The 17,509-nt window shown below is 34.5% G+C and overlaps 1 protein-coding gene across 1 annotated transcript; it reads left to right on the top strand.

Moving 5' to 3' along the window:
- Window positions 1-7,473: 7,473 nt before the first annotated feature.
- On the top strand, window positions 7,474-11,307 carry LOC127087775 (stromal cell-derived factor 2-like protein). The gene is made up of 6 exons (XM_051028705.1): window positions 7,474-7,937; window positions 8,071-8,217; window positions 8,599-8,739; window positions 10,252-10,301; window positions 10,384-10,513; window positions 10,853-11,307. Exons 1-6 carry the CDS (start codon window positions 7,827-7,829, stop codon window positions 10,943-10,945), a joined length of 672 nt encoding a protein of 223 aa, XP_050884662.1. The 5' UTR covers window positions 7,474-7,826; the 3' UTR covers window positions 10,946-11,307.
- Window positions 11,308-17,509: the final 6,202 nt, after the last annotated feature.

The following is a 17,509-nucleotide window of genomic DNA, read 5'->3' as shown; positions in this document are numbered from 1 at the left end:
GCTCTACCTCCCTAACTATTGTCCTACGAGAACCATCAAATGCTTTCACCACGAGCGCACTGGGTTTCATCTCCGAACCTTGGTAAGATAATTTATCAAGCACCCTTTTTAGAAAGATATTAAGGGATGATCCAGTGTCAACTAAGACCCTAGCCAGAGTATCTTCTTGGCACTTTATGGATACATGCAAGGCACAATTGTGATTATGTCCTTCCTTGGGCAACTCTTCATTGCTGAAACTTAGAGTGTTGCAAGTTTTGGTATTGGCGACCACCCTGTTGAATTGGCCAACTGTTATATCTTGAGTAACATGAGCTTGAGCAAGCACTTTCAGTAGAGCCTCCCTATGAGCTTGGGAGTTCAGAAGTAAGGATATGATAGATATTTTTTACGGTGTTTGATGTAGTTGATCGACTATCTTGTAGTCGCTTTTCTTTATCATTTTCAGAAATTCAATTGCTTCACCAGATTGCACCGCTGACTGTACCCTTCCAGATTCTTGGGCAGGAACTGTAGTTGTAACTTACTTTGTCGATTCTTAAGGGATTATATTGAAATCAGGGGTATAAATCCGACCACTACGGGTCATTATGCCCATCCCTGTGATGTTTGTGATATTAGCATAAACATACTCCAAGCTATTCTCACATTCAACATCTTTGGGTTCTTCATCTACCACTTCGTCTACCATAGTTATGTCATATTTCTAAGGCACGACCTTGGTGCTTTCGAAGGGAAAAGGGGTAGGCATACAGACTACCACAGGTGATGGATCAACATCCCATCTTTGATAAGTTATCTCAACAGGTTCTAGTAGATTGAAAAAGGGTTCAATTACTGAAATTTCTGCATTTGTTGCAGGACCACAAACGTGTAAATCACCTTGGTCCATTAAATTTTGAATATCGGCTCGTACCAATTTACACCCTCTTAGATAAATGACACATTCTTCACAGTTATTGTGACATGTATCAATCAAACTAACTCCCACCGATCTTGCATGGAGTGCTAGAAATGGAGTTTTAACATCTTCAACATTTTTTATTATAAAAACGTCATATACATCTTCAATGGCATTAACAGTACCATGCACCGACAGAGGGTTACTCTTTACGTTGGGTCGAACATCTCGGAATGAAAGGATCTTCTTCTCAACCAGCTCTCGCACTATATGCTTTAAAGCATGACATCCTTCCAAATCGTGCCCAAGATCTCCCTCATGGAAAGGACAATGGGCATCTTGATTATATCATGGAGGCAAAGGATTTAGTGGAGAACCTAAAGGTCTAGGAGTCACCAACCCTTTTTGCAGCAATGATGGGTACAACTCAGTATATGTCATAGGGATCGGAGCGAAAGAAGGTCTACCTCTTTGTACCCTATTCTGATTTGGAAGATTTTGCAGACAAGGGGCTTATGCCCTTGACTATTGATAAACGAGTGTCGTAGGTGATTGTTGGTATACTGGTTCTTGTTGAACAGGTTGATAGATAGGAGCCTGTGATTGGTTGAAAGTCGATATGACTGCTATACGGTTTTTGGATATACTGCACTAGATAAGTTGGTTATTGTTGAGCAATTTGTTGTTGTTGCTTCTTCCACGAGTGACTCCTTCTTTTACTGGTTGACACTGCATTTGTTTCACCCTCTTTCTTTCTTTGAAAACCTCTGAAAAACTATTCGACATTATTACCTGATGTATCAGTGGTGGTTATCATTTTTCCATTTTTCAATCCAAGCTCGACTTTTATGCCCACAACAACCAAGTCAGAGAAACTTATCGATACACTACTCACCATCCTTTCATATAACATATGCTTTACTGTATTCATGAACCAATCTGCTAACTCCTCAAGAAGGGGTGGTTCGACTTGCGAGGCCACTTCCCTCCATCGTTAAGCATTTTCCTTAAAAGTCTCGTTATCTTTCTGGGACATGTTGAACAATTGCCTCTTATCTGGGCCCATATCCATGTTATATTTATAATGCTAGATAAAAGCATCAGATAAGTCTTGGAAACAACGAATTCTACTTTGATCAAGGATTAAGTACCACTTAGAGGGAGCACCCCTCAAGTTGTCTTGGAAGCAATGTATCATAAGTTTATCATCCTCAACGTGCGCATCCATTTTCCAATAATACAGAATAAGGTGACTTTTAGGGCATGAGTGACCCACATACTTATCGAAATCCGGGGTCTTGAATTTTGCGGGAATCACAAGACCAAACACTAAGCACATTGTAGCGGTAAATTCATGACCATCAAGCTATGGATAAACTTGACGTCGGTAAAACCAGAGTCACCACCGCACTTTTATTGTTTCCAAAGGAAAGGGCAAAAGTACTAACAAAACCCAAAGATAAGAAGTTTTCAAATCAAAACTAATAAAATGTCAGAGATTACAGGTAAGGGGGTTGGTTACACAGAGGGAAGGTGTTAGCGCCCAAAGTGTCCTAGGTACTCATAGGGAGCCATTTTTTGTGTGCAAGTGTTTTGGTCAAAATGATGTTTGATAAAAAATATAGAGTGGGGGAATGAGAAAAGAATTCATTAATTATATTTTTGTGTTTGACAAGACCTTCGGTCTTATGCCTACGTACCAACATAAAAATGAGGGACCAAAACCCCGTAGTTCATGGTAAAAAATTCAAAGAAGTTAGTGAATTAGTTTTAATAAAAGTTTTGAAAGAAAAAGGCACAAAATGGACAAAGATTTGAATGGGGTTGTCAGTTGTTTTTGTCTTTTTGAAATTAAAGTCAATATGATTAAGTTCATTCACAAGTTTGATTTAAGAAAAGTGTTTGAAAATTCAATGGCATAAGGCCAAAGTATCTAATTATTAAAAGATGTCTAAGTTTGAAATCACAAGCAAAGAAGGTTTTGAAAAGAGGGAAATATTTTAAAATTAAAGAAGTGGGAGGAGATGAAGGGACTATCCTACACAAAAATTAAAAGTTAAGAGTTGAAAAGATCTGATCAATGAGATGAAATCCACGAGACAAGAATGTCAGATAGAAACCCATTTCCTTTGAACTTTTGAGCAAGCAATAAGCACAAGCAAACATCCAAGCAAATCATATGAAGACCAAGGCATCAAATAAAGATAGTCATAACATCCAAGCAAGCACTTCAATAGCTATCAATCTTCAATGTCTTCCAATGTATCGATGAAATATTCCTTGGCATACTCTCAGAAACAATCATCAGACATTAACAATAATAACAGTATAATAATCAAGCACATATGCAAAGTGAAAGATGAACTAGGAGCACTCAAGGTTTGCATTAGATGAAAGGCACAGTCAAGGATGGCTTAATTTCAGATAGTGGCATTGGCCAAATCCTCAAAGCATAGGGAAGATTGCCTATCCTAAGTCCAAAAGTTCAGATCAAGTCCAACAGTCCACCAAGATATTTTTTAGGGTTTTTGTTATTATTAGGTATTTTAAGGTCCTAAGACCACAAAAAAAAATCACAAACACACAATATATACAGTCACAAGATATGACTCAAGTGAGCAAAGTGAAAAGGACTGAAACATAAACATCTTGCATGAAATGTAAATGGCAAGGAATGATAAAGGTACTAAAATTTAAATTGCATTAAGTAAATGACTTGAAAGTAAATCAATATTAATAATAAGTTAATCAGGTGTTAGTGAAGAGTTCAATTATTTAAGTCATTCCTTGGAGAACACTCAACCATTCATTCACAAGTAAGAAAACATGAACCAAGACATCATCCATGAGAAGGGCTCCAACTTGGATAAATCAACAAGTATGTCACTAGCTTTCATGAATGGAAAAAAGTTCAAGTCTTCATACAATGCCATGAAGAATGGGAGACTCACAATCTCACTTACAAGAATGTTATGTCTTTTGGGACAAATTTAGCTCTATTCTAAGCAATCGTAATTGGACTTATGTAGAAGTCACAACTATCTGAGATTGGGCAATAAATATATTGGTGTTAATGCATGTTAGATACTTGGTATAAAGAACCAAACTCCTAAAACATACCACACTAAAAAATAAAGTGGGAAGAACCTATCTCAGTCAGGCTCATGGTGATTCATCTGACACGAGGTCATTGATGAATCAACTAGCATTTTGATTTGAAGAGAATTCATTGGTCAATGATGGATTGAGGAAGAATAGGGATGAAGATGAAGAGGGAAGGGGAAATGAGAACCCAAATTGATCATATGAGGAATTTCATCTTATCAATACTATCCATTCATTTTGGGGGATGAAATGTACATTTCATCAACCCCCAAAATCCAATAGTATTGATCAAATGGAAGTTCAAATCAGCCATGATTAAGGCCAAACAGAAAGTCAAACATCACAAAGTCAAACAAAAGGCTCAACAATATTTTTAAACAATTAACCAATTAAAAAATAAATTAAAATGCATTTTTAAATGGACAAAACCTCAAATCCCTTCAAATCATCAAATAAATGTCCAATGGATTTATCCTAGGTCAAACAAGGTCAAAAGATCTTAGACAAAAAAATGGAATTTTTGGAAAGTCAGAAGTATTTTAAAATATTTAAAAACAAGTCCAAAATCAATTAATTCACAAAAATATTAAAATTAACCCAAAAAATGATTTTTATTCAAATTATGGAAGAGGAAAATATTTAAAGATTTTTGGTGAAAGTCCCATATTTTTTCAATTAAAAATGAATTTAATATGAATTAATCAAAATAAGTGGATTTAAAATAAAATCAGAAATTAAAATAAAATTAGAAAAAACAAGGGCCATCAGATCTCCCTTATTAGTTGAGGTGGCAGATCTGATGGCCATGCACGTGCAATCAAAATCAACACAAACGCAACAATCAACCACACTCAGCCAAAAATTAACAAAGGGGAAATGAGTTACACCCAACAATCAACAACTATTAAGTCAAAGAGATGCAAAAAATTAAAGGAAGCGAAAGGATACCTCCAGATGTTACCGAAGTGAAGACTCTCCCATGTAAATCCTAATTGTCCTCTATTCTTTGTTCTTTGCCTTTTAAGCCCATTCTACTCCTTCTTTTCACTTTGCATTTTTGGTTGCTTATGAATTGATGTTGTGTGAGTGGTCCAACTCAACTGTTTGGAGAACTTATAATATGAAGCTCCCAACAATTAGGGAGGTGTGCTCTGAGTGTGAATATTAGGGTTTTTAGAGAATTGATTGAATTTTAGGCTCTGAGTATCATTCAGATTCTAGGGGTTTCCTTGGCTATCAATAGGTTTTTCTCTATTGTCTTTGTGTATACAAATGGGATAAATTTATAACACAATTGGGTGGGTTTTTTGGTACGTGTGTGAGCTTAAAATGAGGAAGATATTTCTTCCTCCAAGTGTGTCAATTTGGGAGTGGATAAAGATTAGAGTGATAAATGTGATAAGCTGTTGGAGATGATTGAAAATAATCCCTCAAATGGTGGGATTTGAGAGTGAGTGGAGAAGAAATTTGAATGAGCATGTGCACTGAGTTTTTTGAATTTCTGTTGTCACTTATACTGCTGTGAACTTCCAACTGCATTGCCTTTGTTTGTTCTCTTTTTTACCATAGTAGAAATGTTATGATAAAATTTGAATTGGCTTCTGTTTAGTTGTTGCAGTGAATGTTTGGTTGTGGTAAAAATATGAGATAAATTATTTTTTTACTGCAGTAGAATTGTGGTGTGGATTGATGAACATTCGAATTTTGGATTTGTTTTTGTACTGCAAATTTTATGTTAATGTCTTAGTCACAATTGTTGCATAATGTTTGGCCTTGGTTATTTCTTTATGCATATAATGTTTTGACATATTGCATTGACTAACTTGTTTGCATAAGTCATTTGGCATTACTTTTCCTTGTTTAACATACTTGTGTAACTTGGAATATGGAGTGATATGGCTTGTGTTATTGACCAATTGTCTTTTTGGTGCACTGGGTTTGTTGTGTGGCATGATATGAAAAAATCTACTTATGGATGGAATAGATTGAAGAGGACTTGAAGAAGATATGAATTGATGATGGATCATGGAGCAACTTGAACCAAATGAAGGCTTGAAGATAGATTAACATTAGGTCTTAGTATTTTTTTTTAGGTTTTTAGGCTTAGTTCTATGAATGTAAAAACTTCAAAATGTACCAAAATTCAAAGTAATGTAAAATGTTAATTTGTAACTTTTTTGGGTTAATGTTTCTAATGCAATGCAATATTTGAACCTAATGGGAATAGAAAATGAATGTTATGTTTTAATTGAATTCAAACTTCAATTGTTTGAGTGTGAATGAAAAGGAAAAAATGATTTGAATAATCCAGTCAAAGATGTATGCATGAATTTAAAAGAAAATGGAACATTGCCTTTATCCATAAAACCACCATGAGTGCATGTATGAAAAGAAAATGCACATCACTAACTTAATAGTGATAAGTATGAATGCATGACAAAATTTAGGGCATGACAATTTCTTTCACTGAATACTCGTTTGATGCGGCATACCCCATACCTCCAAATTATAAATATCCTTCTGCCAATTTAAAACACTAAAAACCCCTGATTTTAAACCTCAATATTCAACTTGTATCTGTTAACAAAAACATCATACCAAATACCCCAACCCCTTTTTATGAGTCTAACATTTTCTCCTATTTAACCTCACATCTCATAAAATTTATTAAAATATAGATTATAATATTAAAACTAAAATAATTAATAAGTTCTTTTGTGAACCAGTATATGATTGATCCTTCTTTAAAATTTAGGATTAACAAAAAATATAAAATATGGGTCATGCTAACCAGGCTCCCGGGACACTGGTTAAGAATTCATAATAAAGAAAATATTTTATGTGAATACACACAATATTCGTTAAAAAGTTAATTATTTTTGTTTTTCAATACATTGAATACACATATTTAAAAAAAACTTGTCTTTTTAATCTTTTAAATAATCTTCAACTTATTTTTTTAATCCCTTGACCTGTATCCCAAGTAACTCATTAGTATTTTCCATTTTTATACACCTACACAATATGAAATTAATTACATGTAAAAAGTAATTTAATTCATGTTATAAAATAGAAGATTAAAGAAAATATTACCATGTCATTTAATAAAAAAATATTATTTAACAATATAAATATGATTTGACAGATAATTAATTGTTGGTATAAAATTATTTTATTCTATGGATGTATATATTTTTTCTCTTTAAATAGTTGAATTAATGAAAAATTTAAACAACTACATACTTTAAATAAATGAATAGAAGTGTATAAAAAAGGTGTATATTTATTATTGTCAATAAAGTACTGAATGAACATAATTTAGACGAAGTTAATTTTCTTTTTTCAGAATATTTCATAGGATGTGAAATAGAAAAACGAAGTACTATTTTCCCTAAAATCTAACTAACCACTGAAAAGCATACACGTAACACTAATATCCACGTGTACGTTATCAATTGGACCAAACCATGTCACAAAACGTACATCTAAAAGTCCATTCAACCATCGAAACGACTCGTTACGTTACCGTGCAAGAAGGGGTTGAATTAAGCCATCACAATCACCACCATAACATAACCAAATCGCAAACGAAATTTCTTTCACGGTGAAGTGTGGAATGCACTAAATTATTTCTATCACAGTGGCTTCCTCAGGGTCACAACACCAGGGAGGACTATCACGAAGAAAACCTTCTTCTTCTTCTTCTTCATCTTCGCAACAAACCGGGTCGACCCGAATCATATACAGAGAATCAACCGTCCATTCCGAATCGGATCTTCCGATCTGGCAACGTAACTGGTTCATCGCGTTTCTCTTCGTAATGGCTCTTGGATTCTTCGCTCTCGCTATTTTTCTCTTTCTCACTCTCGATCCTGACGTTTCTCCGTCTTCCACCGCTTCTGCTTCCGCAGCTTCCTCCGAAGGCGTCGAGGTTTTTTTTTTTTTTTTTAAATTTTCGTTGCTTTCAATTTCGATTTCAATTTCGTTGTCTAGGGTTAGAGATCTTGCAAATTTACTAAGTGTTGTTTTTGTTACTGGTTTGGTTTGATCTGGAAATTGTATAGGTTCAGATTACTTATGGTTCGGTTATAAAGCTTATGCATGAGAAGACGAAATTTAGGTTGCATTCTCATGATGTGCCGTATGGTTCTGGCAGTGGACAGCAATCGGTTACTGGTTTTCCTGCGGTTGATGATTCCAACAGTTACTGGGTAATATAATCTCTTCTTTCTATTTGTTTAAGCTATGATTGGATAAACTGATTAATTATGCACTTATAGGACTAACACTTAACACATAAGTGCTTATTTATAAGCTATAATGTCGAATTGTTACTATATTGATTATAATTAATAAGTTATCCGGGGATCTTATGCAATAAGATGAAAACAATTTATATACATATTATAAGATGTTTCCGTAAGTTTTTCAACATTCCTTAGTATTAATATCAGTAGATAAGCTTAAAACAAATTCATTCAAACGGACCTTTAATATCCAGGTGGTTATTTTTGTTATTGTGATGATTTGTGTTGATATTGGTTTTGGGCATTTGGTTCTTGACTTTGGATATGTGCGTTATTGTTTTGCAGATTGTTAGGCCTGAGCCTGGAACTTCAGCTAAACAAGGCGACACCATTAAAAGTGGCACAATAGTTAGATTTCAGCATATGAGGACAAGGAAGTGGTTGCACAGCCATTTGCATGCGTCCCCAATATCAGGCAATCTTGAGGTGTGTTTTCTTTTCATTTTTCCCGCAAGTGTTTTCGGTAAATGTTTCACTTCAATAAGCTGATTCTAAGGTGTTCCCTGTGTATGCCCCCTTGCATATATAGCTGCCAAATTAAAATTACAAAACACGGGTGATTCCATTTTAATAGGTTGTTATACCTCTTCTCCCACTTGCATAAGCTAATGTTGCAAATTGCAATGTGCTTTATTTGCTTCATTAGATGTGCGATTATAAAGACAAGACTCTGCATTTGGTGTCTAATTGAAACATTTTGCGTGTGTCACCTCCTTTTGCACCTTCTTTATGTCTCTGTTTGTGTTTCTCTAGTCGAAATCTTTTGTCTTAGAGACATGCTAGAGGCCACTATTTAATTCTATCATTTGACTTTGGGACATTATGTTATATGCTAAATGAATAGTATTATACAATCATATATCATGTTTAAGGATTTTTTATATTACATGTTGGTTGTTGACAGCTTAACGTGCCTTATTCGCTATATAATGATGAAATATACTCTTTATATTTTAATCTCTTACCAAAATCTGATTGGAACCTTTATTGGTTTTTACCATAACCATTTGATTTTCAAAGTTCTTCAACTACAATGTGATATAATGTGTCGGATACATATCACCCACAATGGGTTCTTTTTTCTTAGCTTTGAGTAAGCTCATCATCTTTTTACATTCACCACTCACCCTTGCTATTTGAACCAATATCTTAAAAATCGGACCATATTGAGCCGGTGAGATCTCTCTGTCATGGTTTAATTAGTTCAACTGTTTTTCAACCATTGTTGAATTGGAAAATCAATTAAAAAAAGAAACAGTTGAATCAACTGCAATTTAATCTGGCTCACACCCCAGGTTTATGCATCTTTTGCCGCTATTAACCCATAATTTCTTCTCCAGCTCTTGCTAATCTGGTGCTTCATATGTGGTATCAAACCAATTATATAACCTAGATAGTTCTATGCATTTTTCCACTTTGATTTCTTTGTATTCATTTCAACCATTTTAGTCTTTCAGTATTTCTTCAAACTTGTCTTAAGCCTATGCCTATCCTTTGCTGAAGTAAAACACAAGTGAAAATGACTCACTGCAACATCCTGATGTATCTCTTAGTTGAATCTCTATAAAAATTAAATTATAAATACTGTTTATCATATAGTATGTAATTGACCTTATCCATGGAGATAAGGTTTAGTTGTTGTACTACAAAAAAATCAAGACTTATACAACTAACCACTACTCATAAGTTATTTCATCATTTTTATAGACTAATGCAAATAAATTTGACATTGCTTAATAATTTCTTGAATTATAGAACTTAAACAGAACGGACTATTTTTTTCTTTCTTAAACCTAGACATTATTTTTTGGTCCTACTTAATTTCCTTTGCATTTGAATGTGATAAGATTGAAGTTAAAGTTACGATTCAAATATAACCTGTTTTAGATCTAGTCTAACCATTGAATAACTGGGTTTATAATTTTGAGTTGAAAATAGGTCAGCTGCTTTGGTGGAGAAAATGATTCTGACACCGGGGACTATTGGAGGTAACATGGTTTTTCCATGGTCAATAATATAACTAGATCACTATATTGTATAAAGTGTTTATATTGGTTTTATTTTCGTTAGGCTTTTTATAGAAGGAAGTGGAAAGACTTGGAAGCAGGATCAAAAGATTCGGCTTCAGCATGTTGACACTTCAGGCTATCTACATAGTCATGATAAGAAATACAGTCGGATTGCTGGGGGACAGCAGGAGGTGAGAAATTACATGGAATCTTAAAATTTTCTTGTCTTTCGCCAATACTTTATTGAATTGCAGATCTGCAGCCATGTGCGGATAATTTTATAGACCATAGAAAATTATGGGTACTTAACTTGCTGCTTTCAGTTGTCATTTGTTAGGCTAGTTGCTTGGGTATTTGGCGTGCATTACTAATAATGTAGTGCATTACTAATAATGTAGTGCATTACTAATAATGTAGTCGCTGATGATATCATATAACATGTTATTTTTTATTGTGATCCTGATATTTTAATTTTTATGATATTGGAAGTAGATTATCATTATTGATTGTCATTTATTGTATTTGACTAGGTTTGCGGTATTCGTGAAAAGCGCGCTGATAATATCTGGTTGGCAGCTGAAGGTGTCTACCTTCCTGTTACTGAAAGCAAACAAGTTGAGTAGTATCAATATTTTGTCCAATTAACGTGGATTATGTGATTGGGAGGTTAGCATGGGTACTGATAATAGAGGCAGATTGTTGAAGGGAAAAAATATACGCGAGCACTCTTAGGATGATATAATGATAGAAAATATTGTCATAGGTTCACTTTGTTATGAAGTACTGCAGGTCCTTCTCCTTGCAGAAATACTTGCTGCATCTGTTATTTTTGTTGTGCAATGTGCTAATGGGTAATTTTTCAAATAGGACTAATAAGGATGATGGATTTAGTAGTGGAACTTTATTTTTCAAGTGAATTAAGTTTTGTCAATTATACTGATGATAGTAACTACGAATCTAATGTTCGAAAACTTTTTCTTTTTCATTCTAGTATATAAATGAGTTAAGTTTGAAGATATTTGCTAACTAAAAAAAGTTTATTCAACAACACAGTATATATGACAAACATCCCCCCTTTTTTTTTTGTTGCGTTACACCAAAGTTATATAATCTTTCTATCAATAATAGAATCTTGGTTTTGAAGTAAATAAGATCCTTATATCAGCATGACAATCTTCAATGATGGCAAGATTTCTTTAGAGAAATTGTCTACTGCTATTGAATAGCAATTTTAACATCTTAAAATTTGGATTGCACGAAAGATCTCATAAGATTCATGAGAACATTCACTGCCTCCTAATTTAAGATTTTGCTCAGTTTCGAGTGTTATAATTACAGCCACAATGTGTTCATCCTGTATGACAAGACCCAACAAAGGCATGATCTGGGGCCAACGATTTGCTTTACTTCTTACCGTTGTTTTTCTTCTTGCTTCTTATACTTTTGTTGGAGATCAATATCGGAGAAAAACTTGGGACTCATGTGCCTCAATAGCGGTGGTTTGACTTTGAAAATTTATTGATTTTATCACATTTTAGTGAATTTTTTTCCATCACCTCAACCTTTGAAAATGTTAAAAATATCCCCTTCAATTCTAGAACTCATAGTGTATTTTTGAGTTCTCATATTCTAGAGTTTTAAAAGGCTAAATATGTACAAAACAAAAGTTATTCGGGTCAAAACTATTAACTAGTACAACAGAATTGAGACAACAAATTGGATTATTCAATCAATCATTAAACTAATACCCTCCTTCCTCATTTTACATTTTATTACTACATATCCTTTCTCGAAGTAGCAACCATCTTTTTAAGAACTTGTTTCAAATGTCTATTGGATATTTCTATTTGTCCACAAATTTAAAGATGATAAGATATGAATGCTTTCTGTTTTAGACTATATTTTGCAAGTTCACCTTCCAAATATTTATTGCAGAAGTGCGTCCTCCATCACTGATCAAGACTCTATAGACTCTAAACTTAGTAAACATTCTTTTTCAGGAATTTAGAAATAGTGTGAACATCATATTTGTTGCAAAAATGCATTCTCCATCACTGATCAAAACTCTAGAGACTCCAAACCTAATAAAAATATTATTTTTCAAAAATTTAGAAACAATGTGGGCATCATTAGCAACACAATCAATCATTTCAACCCATTTGGTGACATAATCCAGACATACAAGAATGTAAAAATGCGAGTTATGAAAAATGATCCATGAAGTCAACTCCCTAACAATCGAAAGATTCTACCTCTAACATATCATTAAGGACATTTTGTCCCCTTTTGAGATGTTACATGTTTTATGACATTTAGGACATACAATTTACCATCGTTAAACAAAGTTGGCAACAAAAAACCACTTTGAAGTACTTTGGTTGCAATTTTTTCTCCACTGTGGTGGCCTCCATATGATGAACCATGACATTACCATAGAATTATTCTTGCCTCTTCACTTGCAACACACCTGTGAATCAAACCATCAACACTAATTTTAAGCAAATAGGGTTCAAATCACAATTAATGATTAGCCTATTTGTAATTTTTTTTGCTGGGTGTAGCCCTCAGGGACATTCTTTCTAGTTTTGTAGTTATCCATATTAGAAAATCAAAGTCGTTTGCTGATTACCATCAAGTGTTCATCCAAAAATTCTTCAGTAATGTTATTTTCTTTCTTAGTCACTTCATTATTTTCCAACCTGGATAGGTGATCAACAAATACATTTTCGCACGCTTTTTTTATCTTTGATTTCTAAGTCAAATTCTTGTAACAACAATATCAATCTGAATAATCTCAACTTACAATCTCCTTTATTGAAGAGATATTTCAACGCTGCATCATCAGGGAAAATAACAACTTTTGAACCAATTATATATGTCGAAATATTTTCCAATGCGAATACCACAGTTAGTAATTCTTTTTCGGTGGTGGTGTAATTCACCTGATTTTCATTTAAAACTTTACTAGCGTAATAAATTGCATGGAATTTTTTCGTGGTGTTGATCATGCTCGTACTGCTTAATCACTCGCATCACACATAAGTTCAAATGGTAGTTCTCAATTTGGAGTGACGATTACAGGTGCAGTAACTAACTTGTCTTTAATAGTAATTTTTTTTTCAAACAAGTCAGAATCAAAATCAAAATCATTTTCTTTCACTAGGAAGTTGCAAAGAGGTTTTGCAATCTTGGAGAAATCTTTTATGAACCGTTGGTAAAAACCGGCATGTCCTAGAAAAATTCTCACTCCTTTCACATTAATGGGAGGAGGTAACTTTTCGATGACCTATATTTTGGCTTGATCTACTTCAATATATTTTGACTAGATTTTGTGTTCTAAAGTGGACCTTCAGTTACCATAAAGTGACATTTTTCCTGATTTAAAACTAGGTATGTTTCATTACATCTCTTCAAAACACCATTAAAATGAGCAAGACGTTTATTTTCTATTTTATTTATCATTTAGTAGTTAAATTCATTGCATTTTGCTATTTTTAAAGTAGTTTATTAATAACACAATAGGTGCTCTCTTTTATAGTTTTCATGTGTCTGTTGCTTTTTGAAAGGTTAGTTCTGATGAGGTCAAGAAAGACATCCGGGGGCAACAACTGAGAGCCAAAGGAAAGCAGAAGGCTGGAAGCAACTGAGAGAAAAAGAGAAACAACAATTGCATTCATAGGGCATACATGGCACACTATGCATTGTAAGAAGAATCAAGGTGAAAGGATATGATCAAACACGCTAGAAGATAAAATATAGTACATAGTAAACCCACTACATGCGCCATGCAACAAAAAGGACAAATGCCGCATGGACCTCTGTACCAACAGTCTACCACACTACACCTTGTCCCCCACCACTGCTTATACCTGATTTCCATGTTGTACGAATCTGAGAAAAAGGAGGGAATTTTATGGATTTTATCTCGGGCCTTGATATTTAGACATTACCAATCATTAAGAGAATGTCTCAATTGGTTTTAGCCTCAAGTTAGTGAAAATAATCAATCATGTCATTAGGTCTAATCGATTTTTCAGTTGGAAAAAATCTTCCAATCAATCAAGCACTCCTCTAATCAATTGACTATGCCTTAAAAACATTTTTAGATGGTTTAAATAAAATATGAGAAGCTTCTCAAAGGTATTTAGTGTGTGTGTGATTTTTCCATAGTATTTCCATAAATACACTTGTGTCTTCACACGACACTGGTCACCCAGACGGACACGACCGGGTGAACTTTCACACCTCCTCTCTTTCACAACTCTAACACTTAAAGTCTTAGAATTATTATCCTTGAGTTTAGTATCATACAATAACTTTGAATCTTCTTAATCAAGCTTGAGATGTCTTCATTTTGATTACCATTATTTGAGAGTTGAGAGGTTAAACCACCTGTGAACCTTGAAACAAAAGTCTTCAATTGAATGTTGTTTTACCGCATTATTGACTTCAAAGAGATGACTTGATCTTCAAGAACATCATCAAGAGGATAGCTTAATCAACCATCTTTAGAATCTTCGACCTCTTGTGCTATCTTCAACAAATACGAACTTCACTAGATATTGTTTAATATTAAGTGCTATCATCATCAAGACTTAACAGGTACTTAGTTGACTTGCAACTTTGCTATCCATAAACACACAATATTGGATCATCTTGACAATACATGCAAGCACATAGATCCACATAAATGATAAGTTAAAAAAGTCAAGATGTGATTCTTTAGGAAATAATATGAGGATATGAAGATGACTGATAGTGAAGCAATTATTGAGTTCTTCTCAATATTGATGGTTTAGACCAATCAAATGAAGTCATATGGAAATAAGATATTTGAACAGTAGAAAGTGGATAAGGTTCTAAGAGTTTTTCCAACCAAATTTTATCATATTGTTATGGCCATTGAAGAGTTCAAGTATTTATTTGAAATGAATCTCAAGTAATTGCAAGTATTTCTTGAAGCTCATGAATTAAGGATGATATTTAGATAAGGTGTCTAAACAAGCTTTGTAGGCCAAATTATTCAATAATATGAAAGAATACCGCTCAAGGAACAATAAAGACAAATAAAGGTCGAGGAAGAAGTTGAATTAAAGTGATGGTGTAGGCAAGAGCTCAAGAAGTCGGAGTGAGACAAGCAAGAACGTTGTTCCTCACAATAAAAAATTCAAAAAGAAGGTGGAGATGAAGGAACTTAATGTTATTGTTGTTAAAAGTTTAGACATTATTCTAGGGGTTGTTACATCAACAAATATTCCAATAGAAATGACAATCGCATGACATAATTTGCCCATGCCAGAAGTAATGGCTCAAAAGAGGTCACTTTGATGGCTGATATTGTTGGTGTAAGCCATATAGGCCAATACTTTTGATACTTGTATCGAATTATTTATTAATAATAAAAGGCTTTTTCTTTATTATGTTTGTTTAATAAAGTCCCTAGAATAGTTAGTCCGTTTAATGTATCAAGTGTGACTTAATCATGAGATCCCATTAAACATAAGGACATTATTCTTAAAATATCCGTAGTCGAGCTTTGTTGTAAAGTGGGATAACATTAAAGCATTAAGACTATTATGTATATAGACTGATGATCACATCTCATGGATCATGGATAACGAGTTATCAAGTATTAAACATAGGTATGAATATTAAGAGTAATATTTATACTGAATTGACCCGCTATGAGAATACTATATAGAATGTTATGCAAAGTGTCATAAGTTATTCTCATGGTGATAGTGGTGTATACCACCCTTCGACCTGAAACCACTATGGACCCTAGATGTAGAGTCAAGTGCCTTATTGTTGATCAAACATTGTCCGTAACTGGATGACCATAAAGACAGTTGATGGGTACTCCACGAAGCATGCTGAGGGTCATGAGTGACCTAGATGGAATTTTCCCATCTTGCGTAACATGATAAATGTCTACGGGCCCAATATTGAACTGGACAAGGATGACACGATCTATGCCTTGTGTTAAATATAGACATAGGGGCAAAAGGGTAATTATACATATAAGTATTATCACAAAAGGATTTGTCAGATCACATGACATTTTTGTGTCTTGGGTAACAGTGATGTGTTGCTAGATACCGCTAACTGTTTATTATATTAAATACGTGATTTAATATAATTACCAATATCACGAGAACCTACAGGGTCACACACAAAAGGACGGATTGATGAGAGATAGATTAAATAAGAAACACCGTAAGGTACAATGCACTTAAGTGAATTGTAGAACATCGTAAGGTATGTCACACTTAAGTAGAATACAAAATATGATAAGGTACCACATGCTTAAGTGATTTTGGTATATCATAAGATATGTGCCACATACACTTAAGTGGGCTTTTTAGCTTACAACCCACACAAGTGGTTCTATAAATAGAACCCTTGTGCATAAGCATTTGTTCATATGAAATTTCGTTTCTCTCTCTCCCTCTCTCTCTCTCTCTCTCTCTCACACACAGACACACACACACACACACACACACACACACCACACACACACACACACACACACTCAAAGCCTTCATTCGTAACAGCTAGCACTGAGATTGAAGGAATCCATTCGTGTGGACTGAGTAGAGGCATTGCCACCATTCAACGTTCGTGATCGCTCCTTAGATCTGCATCAAAGGTTTCCATCGCCATAAGAGTGTCGCATCACGCGAAAAACCGGCGGGAAAACAAGAACAACAGAGCCGCCACCGTGCGTTATTTATCCCAAAAGAGGGAAAGGAAACGCTCAGAGTAAACCTGGAAAAAGCATGGTCTCGCGACCAAAGAGAATGGGATCGGGAGTCGGTTATGCGAAGGGAAGGTATTAGCACCCCTACGCATCCGTCGTACTCGACGGGATCCACGCACAATAGGAAGGAAAAATGGTTGCTAAAAAACACTGCTCACACACACACAAACTGGCTGAAAGAGACACAAGAAAACAAAAGAGACTGACTCGGCAGAATATCGCATCCTGGGCCTACTTAGTCTATCAGGCATAGACATCAGAGTCAAAGTAGTTCGGACTGGGGAAACGACACATGCTCGCTAGGATGTCGCATCCTATGCATACGTATCTCCTTTGGACGAAGGAGAATCAGAGCATTCGTAGCTCGGCTGACACGCACACAAACAAACACAGGCAAAGGCAAACGTGGAGCCTGAATGCCAATCAC

The sequence above is a fragment of the Lathyrus oleraceus genome, chromosome 5, assembly GCF_024323335.1.
Source record: "Lathyrus oleraceus cultivar Zhongwan6 chromosome 5, CAAS_Psat_ZW6_1.0, whole genome shotgun sequence".
Classification (NCBI taxonomy): domain Eukaryota; kingdom Viridiplantae; phylum Streptophyta; class Magnoliopsida; order Fabales; family Fabaceae; genus Lathyrus; species Lathyrus oleraceus.
This window is presented reverse-complemented; position numbering and strand designations above follow the sequence as displayed.

Coding starts and splice junctions, on each gene's coding strand:
- LOC127087775 (XM_051028705.1), top strand. CDS start 7,827: ATGGCTCTTGGATTCTTCGCTCTCGCTATTTTTCTCTTTCTCACTCTC. Junction 8,218..8,598: donor ATGATTCCAACAGTTACTGG/GTAATATAATCT, acceptor ATTGTTTTGCAG/ATTGTTAGGCCTGAGCCTGG. Junction 8,740..10,251: donor CAATATCAGGCAATCTTGAG/GTGTGTTTTCTT, acceptor AGTTGAAAATAG/GTCAGCTGCTTTGGTGGAGA.